Genomic DNA, 9735 nt, shown 5'->3' with positions numbered 1-9735 from the left:
TGATCAAGCTGGGTTTATAGGTAAGTCCAAATTTAAATTTTTGAACTTTTCCTTGGGGATCCAGTATTCGTAGTCATACCAGCTTAAAGCACAGAAAACTAAAAAGTATTCATTAAACTTCTCTGGTTTCACGTAGTTTCGATGATAAACCATCTAAACAAAATATTACATTGTGCGGCATTTATAAATCTATCTCGCTCGCTGAAAGTTCAAAAATAATTATTTCAATTATATACCCTACTGCGCATCTTTAAGTTTTACATGTCGTTCAATTGTATTATTGGACTTTTTTTTTGAAAACGAGCCAAATAAAGAACACTTTCGTTATATCTTTTTATTGATTAGATGTGTCGAACACAATGGATTTTTAACTGAAACATGAAACGTTTTCATTTTCTGAAACCCTGCACTGGGGCCATATTTATCTATGTCCATGTGTTTCTGGGTATATTCCTAATATATGAAGTAATGTAGAAATAGATTTTTTTGGGCGGGAGGGGGGAGGAGGTCTTTAATGCATTCTTAAGGAAATTACCCACGAACCCTTTAATTGTATCTATAATACCGTATAAGGGGGGGGGGGATATCTTCAAGATCACTGTAGTTTTATGATAAAATACAAACCATGATGATTGCGTTCATATCTTCATGCTTCATTTTGTATTGTTCAGACAATGGAGAACATTTTTATGATAACTGGTGCTACCGATGGTATCGGATTGCACACGGCGTGCAAGGTAGAATTAATTTCAATTTATAAATTATTATACAGACCATCTAATCTTCCCAATTTTAATTTAAGATTTAAGATAAATTCAATTGTTAAAATTAAAGTGATATTTAGCTGGCATCAGTTGCTGATGTATTGATTCTTCATGGTCGGAATCCTGTCCGACTTGAAGCTGCTGTTCGGCAGGTTCAAGCTCAATCTTCTTCTCTCAAGGTTCACACAGTACTTGGAGATCTTAGTTCTATACTAGAAGTTCGGGATATTGCAAGGCAGAATAGAACTTGTTTAACGCACTATGAAAAAAATTTTCTTTTCACGTTTTCCCTTTACTTTTTGGCCACAGTAACCCCAATAGAAACTGCAGGATTATAAAGACGTCTGTTGGATTTAAGTCAAAATTTAAAAAGTTCAATAAACATAAAAGATAGCAATTACACACTGTAAGCTCGCCAATTTTACTGAGTAAATTGATTTTTAAGCTACTAAGGCCTAATTTAAAGAATTTGAGCCGTGGCTTACATTTAAGCCGGGGCTCAAATATGATTGCTTCCTCTTAAAATTGTATTAAATTTTTCAAGATTTAAGCCGGCACTCAATTGAAACCTGTTTTGGGGGTATTTGAGACGTAGCTTAAATTCATTAAATTCGGACACTGGTGAAACTAAAAGTGTTATGACAACATCAAATACACATTGTACTGCTTAAATGTCGCCTTTCTGTTCCTCAGTTTTATGGGTCTCAGTTTAGTTAAAGTGCATAACATTAAATAAGTTTTAATATAGACAAGTTATCAGCCTGGTTCCTTATTTAAATTGTTTGATAAACAATGCAGGCGTGTTCTCCCCTAATTATCAGCTGAGTAAAGACGGCGTTGAACTCACCTTTGCGGTCAACGTTCTGGCTCCGTATCTACTCACTTCTTTGCTCAAGGTTCTAACATCAAGCAATACTAATAATTTTTAGAGCAGTTAAGCCATTTAAGTTACTAATTGAAAAATTTCCCCGCTCAAAGTACAATTGATATATATTCAATAGTTTTCATAAGTTTAAAAACAAAAATATGTTATTTTCGCCATTTCTCCGATTTGTTAAAAAATGCTTTTAACTACTAAATGTTTTAGTTCAAAATAAAAATTCAGTTTGGTTCAGCAAATATTATATGCATAATCTTGCCTGCTTTCGGATAGTTCTTATTTTGGGATGTTTCAGGGATGAAATATTTTTCAATAATTATTTTGACTTAAATTCTTACCTAATTTAGTTTATATAAAATTTTTGTTAAAGAAGAGAATATTTACCCTTGAAAGTTTCTTTAAAACTTAAACTAAATTCTCCTTTAAGGCTTCAAGACAATTGTATTGTTAATTATTCTTAACATAGAGGTTTAATGCAAATTTTAATTTTAATTTATCCTAGGATTTGTTGTTGAAGGCTAAGAATCCTCGTCTGATCAACACAAGGTTAAAAAGTAATAATTATTTTCCTTTTTCCAATTTTTTTCTAACTTTTTGTTTTAGTTCAATATCTCAGAGCTCGTCAGTACCCGGAGAATACCAGCTTCATGAAAGGTAGATCAGGGGACTGACTGAAGGCCTTATTTTAAGTAAAACTACATTCAAAGAGCACATCATCCAGACAGAACAAACACTAGGCCGAGAGAATATCAGAAATATATGACGACGACATTTACACATTGATTTTCTTTATTATTCCTGCGAGGTGGGGTAAGCATTACAGTTAAACTATGCGAGGTGGGGAAACCATTTTTATTAAGAGCCACTTTTAAGAAAATAAAAATAATTGATTCAGAGAATATAAATAAATAACAAATATTTTAGAACAAAATTTAGTTATAGTTTATAAATTATAACAATTTAAATGCCCTTAGATTTTTGAACTGAAGAGTTCCTATATTATATATATTAGATAATATGAAAACAAAAAAGGCCAAATATACACATTAAGTAGTTTTTGTTGTACTGAAGATTTTTAATATCACAATTTCCTTACCAATCATAATGGAAACATTAAATAAATTATAGATTTTATTGAGTCTAATAAATAAAAAATAATAATTTTATCTTACTGTTTGTATCTAATAACTGTCAATACGGTTGAACCGATTGGACCCAACTTTTGTGTGGGACCTTACATGGCCCTAGGGAAGGTTTATGAATGAACAAAATTAAAAAATTTGCCTCCATCAAAATTCGATTTTCATTAAATTTTTTTAAATTTTGAAAATCCACGAAACTTTTTGTTTAAATCCGCGAACTTTTTTTGTTTTGTTGTACAATGTACACAAAGAGAACATGTTCACAATTAGAATAGAAGATGGGCGCGAAGCGCCCTAAAAGCCTATTATATATTAGTCACAAGGAATAACAAGAAACTAATTGCATGTTAAATGTACATATAGTACAACTATACTGATGGTAAAAGTAAACAAAATAGAATTTTGTAAACATTTACGTTATAAAATGACACAAATTTGTATTGCAAGGGGTAGTAATGTATCTTAATTTACAAATATGTATCCTCTTGGCTTCACTGGACTTATAGAATGTCGTCTTCTAAATATATTCGAGCCTGGTGTTTGTCCAGTCTAGATTATGTGAGAGTGGCATGCCCGATTTAAAATAATACCTTTAAAACCTATATCTGAACCATGAGAAAGATTTTTTTTAATCGTAAACTCTCACAAACTCTGAAAAATTATTGTTGTGAATTGGACCAGCCAATCAGGAAGGTTCCCTTGAAATTATTCACACATTCCCATTTTAATAAACTTTTTTTTATCAACTAAGAAGTTTTTCATCAATAAGGCCGAGTATTTACAATCCTTGAACAGAACGAAATCCTTCTTTATCATTTCTTGAATAAATGCAAAGTTTATTCTTTTCAGCAACTATTCCAAGTATGAAGCATACGCTCAAAGCAAGCTATTTGATGTGATGCTAACTATGGGACAGGTAATTTAAAGCATTTATTTAACACAGGTTTTGTTAGATCCAATATTTGGGATGGGTTGTCTTTTTACGTTTTTGGGCATTTTGTTGGCTATAAGACCCAAAACATCAAACAAAAAGGTTGGTTAATCTTGACCCCTTTCATGTATTTAATTAATATGATTGAGATGTCCTTGTTATTCTTGACCCTGGTATGACACAAACATGTTTTGTTCAAAGCTGTTAATTTTCTTGTGTTGATGTATGTTGGTGTATCCTTGGATCTTGGTACAGTGAATACTAAAATGTTGTGTTCTATGCTGTTAATTTACCAGATCGTGTTGTTGTATCCCTGGATTCTGGTACAGTTAACACCAAAATGTTGTGTTCTAGGCTGTTGATTTACCAGATGTTATTGTTGTATCCCTGGATTCTGGTACAGTGAACACCAAAATGTTGTGTTCTAGGCTGTTGATTTACCAGATCGTGTTGTTGTATTCCTGGATCCTGGTACAGTAAACACTAAAATGTTGTGTTCTAGGCTGTTAATTTACCAGATCGTGTTGTTGTATCCCTGGATTCTGGTACAGTGAACACCAAAATGTTGTGTTCTAGGCTGTTGATTTACCAGATGTTGTTGTATCCCTGGATCCTGGTACAGTAAACACCAAAATGTTGTGTTCTAGGCTGTTGATTTACCAGATGTTATTGTTGTATTCCTGGATCCTGGTACAGTAAACACTAAAATGTTGTGTTCTAGGCTGTTGATTTACCAGATGTTGTTGTTGTATCCCTGGATCCTGGTACAGTTAACACTAAGATGTTGTTGGCTGGGTGGGGGGAATGTGGGATTCCAGTATCTCAGGCTGATGACACTTATTGGCTTGCTACTACACAGGCAAGTATCTTTTTCTTTCTTATTGACTATAAAGTAATCACTACTCATTGGTGCAGCTTAATCTAAATATTTTCCACATGATTTTTATATATTTGAAATTTTGTAGACTTCTTGTACTTTTTAAAGATATAATAATTTATTCTTGAAAAGATATATTCTGACTGTGTCGCGTCTATATTCAAAAACCTTTTCTGAAACTATTTAAAGTTAAAGTTAAAACGATTTAATTTAAACTTTGCACAACCTTTTCCTGAACGCACTTTTAAATGGAACTCCATCCTTCACAATTTAATGACAAGTTTTACGTTTCTAATTTGATTATAGGAAGTTGATCTGAGTAATTCAGGGGATTATTTCAATAATAGAATTCCCAGGAAGAAGCATCCAGTGTCTAGGAACCATATTCTGGAACTTTTTCAATATTTGGATAATATAATCCAGGAAAAATCATAGGAAAAGTTGCTCAAACTTCCCAAGCTTTAAGTGGAAACAGTAAATTTTATTAATAACATGTTACATATGTTAATAATATATGAAAATATCATGTTGTATTAAGACTTTGTGTTAAACATGAGGGTGTACAGAAGGGTCGATGGCAGACCGCCATGGGCTTGTCTGCCACCTCTGAATTTACACCCTGCTCATAACTGGGTTGATTCATTGGAACTTAAACCGAGGGAGCTCAAGCCTACAACCTAGATTGAAGGTTTGACAGCGATTATTATTATTATTATATTCCTGATCAAAAACATACAGTTAAACATTAAATTTAACGGAACTGTTAATTTTCAGATGCAATGATTTAAAAAATGTGTACAAGGGCGGAGGGCCTATGTCCTGAATGGGCGAATGAGCAAAGAATGAACGTGCTCTTCGCCCCTCTTCGAGACAAAGAGTTAAATCCAGAATCTTGGAATTCAAAAGTTAGGTTTTGGATAAATTTGACGGAAAAATGGAGTCGAGCTAATTCTTCCCCTCTGCTTGATATTGGGTAGGAAATACATACTAGTTTTGCTATAACATGGTTTCATCTAAGGTGTATTTCTTTCTCCATAAAATCTGGGAAAAATAGGTTCTTAGTTTAAAAATTTCTCAAAAAAAGTATCTTAGTCTATCTGCCAAAAATATTATCTTAGTCTAAAAAATCTGTCCCAAATAAAATCTTAGTCCATAACATCTGCCAAAAATAGTATTTTAGTCACCATAAAAAGAAGTCTTTCACCTGCAACAAAATCTTTAGATTAACCTATGTACTAAATTTTAACATTAAACTTAAACCCAATAATATTTTAGGCTACTAAAGAAAGAATTTGCAAGGAACGGAAAAACTCCACATTGTCTCTCTGAGGTTCTAGTTGAAGGAGTAAAGTCCGGGTTATTAAGTACTCCAGAGAATCATCTACAGGCTTTAAAAACCCGAAACCAGACCTGGGGTTCCTGGGTTCTTGGTCTAGGTACAAGTGCAGTTAAAGCAGTAGGAACGAAGGTTCTTGGTTCTAGTTTAAATACAGTGATAGTTCCAAGTGTGGTGGAACAGTTAAAAACAGAGATTCTTGTAAAACTAGCAGAGTGTGATCGTTTTATTCCATCTCATCGGTCTAGTTTTATTACTGAAGCACAGCTTCGAACCCACCTTGAAACAGTCATAACTCAGGAATCTTCTCGAGACTTTATTCTCCAGGTTCTACTTGAGGAGAGAAAAATCTCCAAACTAAACCTTGACAAACTAACAGTTTACAAACTAGCCGTGGCTGACGAACCTGTCGATGTGGATGAAGTTGACAAGGGATTACTCCACTTAAAAATTAACCTGGATCATCTCAGCAATGAAATCCCTAACCTTGAGACAAAAATTGCTGCTGAAGAAGCAAGTGTCCGGTCAAGTTTAAAGTCAGGAGCAAGAACTAAAGCAAAGGTTTGTTTAAAGCGTAAAAAGCGTCTTGACGCAAAACTAGAGCAGCTTCATTCGCAGCAGCTAAATTTAGAACATATTTATGAAGAACTGTTGACAGCTGAGACAAATAAGAAGATAATGATAGCTTATAACTCAGGTTCCTTTTATAATTTTAAAACTAAATTCCCTATACAAAATAATTATTGTGAAATATACTAATAAACAGTAGTTTTTTTACTTGTAAATATTGATAGGTTTAGCAGCAATGAAGAGCATGGTTGATGTTTCACTACTGGACGAAGCGGAGTCTACAATAAGTGATTTGGCAGAGCTACTCGATATAAACTCACAAATAGGAGATACATTAGTCATGGTAAAAAAACCAATCGACATAAATTTACAGATAGGAGATAAATTAGTCATGGTAAATAAACTAATCGATATAAATTCACAGACCTGAGATACATAAGTCATAGAAAATAAGCACCTAATATAAACTCGCAGATAGGAGATACATTAGTCAATAGTCATGTTAAATAAACTAATCGATATAAACTCACAGATAGGAGTTAAGTTAGTTATGATAAATAAACTATTCAATATAAGCTCTCTGGTCGAAGAAACACGATTTCTTACAGATACAACGATTCCTAGTCCGAGCAACATTCTCCGCACTTTCTCGTCCGAGCCACCTCGAAATCCTCGTCCTTGCAAAAATATTTTTTTAAGTGTCCAATCCTTGAAGATAAGAATTTTTGTTGAAAATCTGTCCACGTTAGGGAATAAATGAATTATTGAATTTCACTAATAAATTTTAAATTTGTGAAAAAACGATGTTCTTCAAATAAACATCTGTCTACAGTAGCCCTTTTTCAAATGATTTAAATAATTTAAATTAAACATTGCTTTCTCCTTGGATATAATCGTGTGACAGGCAGAAGTGATCTTGGTACGAGAACAAAGATTTGCCTTATTTGTAAATATATCAGAAATCATTGATTTTTCATATGGAAAGATTATAGACCATGTTCAAGTTAATACTTTGACATAATTTTTGAATTATGAAAGTTAGCCATTTTGGAGGCAAAGGAGGTTTAAATTTTAACCTAAATAAAGCTTGACATCATTCTCATGGATTTAAAGATTCCAACATCACTATACAATCATTGCAAAACTTTAGTTTAACCATGTTTTATGCCCTAATGTGGCCAGATTTTCAAATAATATTATCATCTTCAAGGATTGGACACATGAAAAAAATATTTTTGAAAGGACGAGGATTTCAAGGTGGCTCTTGAGACGGAGACACCTTGTATTTTATATGGGCTACTCAATATTTTATATTTTTATTTAATTATATTTTAACAATGATAAATTTTAATTATTTTTGAAATAGTGTGATAAATATTATTTTAGAATGAACCCGACCTAGACGATCTTGAAAGAGAACTTGAAGAGCTGGGACGAGACGTTGTGGACAATCCATCATTTGACAAGGACAAGGAAACCAGGAAGGAAGAAATTGACAAGATCGGAGAGAATGATTTTGACTCCGTCCTTCAAAATCTAGAGAAATTAGAGTTTGATTTAGATCCTGTCATTGGAAGAAAAAAAGCTGAAAGATTTGAACAAGCATTATAGCAAGGCGCTTTAACAAATTATAGACTTATTAAAGAGATAAGTTAATTATCTTAAATCATAATTTTTATTTTGCTTTTAAGAAAGTGAGCCATGAAAACAATATTGTTTAATGTTAAAACACTATATTAACCTCATGACATTTATTTATCCAGATTTATATGTATATTTAGAAAAAATTGTATTTTTAATTATTCAGTATTTATTATTCCGTTTTAATTCCTTGTTTCCTTTTAATGTATTAGACATTGGCAATTGACATTATTATCAATGTACACATTATTGGTGAAACTATTACCAAATACCATATTATTTACATATTTCTACTCAATAACATCTGAATTCATATTTCAGATAGAATGCCGAAAGCAAAATTTAAACGGAAAGGGGTTCCGGAACTTTCAGTTCAGAGTAAAAAATCCAAATATTCGGAAATCACAAACCTTGATTCCTCCCTCACAGAAAAAACTTTAGAAATTCCTGAGGATGTTGCGGGGTTTCCAGTTTCTCTAGGTATTCCTTGCAGCACACCAGTCTCCGAAGTACCAGGAGCAACATCCTACCGAACCCTTTTGGATCTCCCTGAGGAATTGATCTGCCTAATCCTGGTTAGATTACCTGTATCATCTATATCTAACCTGGAGATAACCTGCAAACATCTACAGCGAGTTCTAGTCAATGCCAGGTAATTCCACACGCTACAGGAGATGAAAAATATGATTTTTCCGAATCTATTCCTTAAATTATCCCCCCCCCCTGTCCCATCATTGAAAATTTTTCGACAATTATTAAACGCTCCGCATAAATAATTTAATGTCAACTCAAAATATTCATTTTAAAACTTTGCGTCTCTGTTAAAGGATCTGGAGAAAGATACTTTTACACAAACTTGAGTTTGAACCCGGACTCCGTAAACTCCTTCCTCCCAGCTATTCAACTAAAATGGAGAATAGACTAGACTTAGATCATAAAAGGTAAGAGATATGGTCATCAAGTACATTAAGAATGTTTCTTTTTTAGTACAATGAAGCTTTAAAAAAATAATTATTGTTTTTGAAAAATAGTTGATTTTTCCCTAGTTGCAAGAAACTGTTGGAAAACCTGAAACTGAGGGTGGACTATGCCTGGCTGAACACTAACGCCCCAACAGTTATCAGGTCTGACAAGGTATTCGGGCAAACCTTGGAGAACCACGTTCTTTGCCAGATCATGACCTCGGGCAGATATTTCGCCGCCTTCTACGGAACCATCTGCAAGAGCAAGGAGAATTATGAGATTGATATTATTGATATATTTGACCGGAGCAGCAGGAGGCGGGTGCGCCGGTTAGACAGTATGCCGGCTAAACCTGATATATTGAGGATAGTTGAGGAGCTGGGTGTATTCCTTCTCTCTTACCCAGGACTACTCAGTCTAGAGATTGTAAGTATCCTTTTTTCATTCGATGAATTTTCACTTTATCTATGTTGCCTATAGCCGGCCAAACGGCTGGACCGATTGGGCTAAAATTTTTTGTAGGCACTCATGGGTGGCCGGGGGGTGTTACAGGCTAAAAAAATTTGAACTTTTTAAAAAATTTTTAAAGAATTTTTTTCAACATTTTTTTTCCACGGGCAACGCCGGGCTG

General features: G+C 33.5%; 3 protein-coding genes across 8 annotated transcripts in view; all 3 read left to right on the top strand.

The window, feature by feature from the left end:
• LOC111712081 (histone-lysine N-methyltransferase EZH2) overlaps nucleotides 1-9735 on the top strand; it is a 58393-nt gene that overhangs the window by 25474 nt on the left and 23184 nt on the right. For 4 of the 6 annotated variants that reach the window (XR_002767381.1, XR_002767383.1, XR_002767382.1 and 1 more), the window contains exons 2-4: nucleotides 8463-8793; nucleotides 8969-9082; nucleotides 9188-9530. The exons of the other annotated variants lie outside the window; for them this stretch is intronic. Coding sequence is in view for 1 of the 4 variants with exons in the window: in XM_023486596.1 (XP_023342364.1) it covers nucleotides 8468-8793; nucleotides 8969-9082; nucleotides 9188-9530 (783 nt within the window). In the remaining 3 variants the exon portion in view is untranslated. The remainder of the gene's footprint in view (nucleotides 1-8462; nucleotides 8794-8968; nucleotides 9083-9187; nucleotides 9531-9735) is intronic. 6 annotated transcript variants of the gene reach the window in all.
• LOC111712078 (short-chain dehydrogenase TIC 32, chloroplastic-like) lies at nucleotides 675-5029 on the top strand. The gene is made up of 9 exons (XM_023486590.1): nucleotides 675-737; nucleotides 845-999; nucleotides 1513-1660; nucleotides 2147-2190; nucleotides 2248-2298; nucleotides 3636-3702; nucleotides 4072-4188; nucleotides 4439-4576; nucleotides 4901-5029. Exons 1-9 carry the CDS (start codon nucleotides 675-677, stop codon nucleotides 5027-5029), a joined length of 912 nt encoding a protein of 303 aa, XP_023342358.1.
• Nucleotides 5029-8279, top strand: LOC111712085 (charged multivesicular body protein 7-like). Its single transcript, XM_023486606.1, has 5 exons — nucleotides 5029-5282; nucleotides 5369-5567; nucleotides 5870-6627; nucleotides 6725-6843; nucleotides 7887-8279. Exons 2-5 carry the CDS (start codon nucleotides 5386-5388, stop codon nucleotides 8109-8111), a joined length of 1284 nt encoding a protein of 427 aa, XP_023342374.1. The 5' UTR covers nucleotides 5029-5282; nucleotides 5369-5385; the 3' UTR covers nucleotides 8112-8279.

Source organism: Eurytemora carolleeae, unplaced genomic scaffold (genome assembly GCF_000591075.1).
Source record: "Eurytemora carolleeae unplaced genomic scaffold, Eaff_2.0 scaffold807, whole genome shotgun sequence".
NCBI classification, from domain to species: domain Eukaryota; kingdom Metazoa; phylum Arthropoda; class Copepoda; order Calanoida; family Temoridae; genus Eurytemora; species Eurytemora carolleeae.
This window is presented reverse-complemented; position numbering and strand designations above follow the sequence as displayed.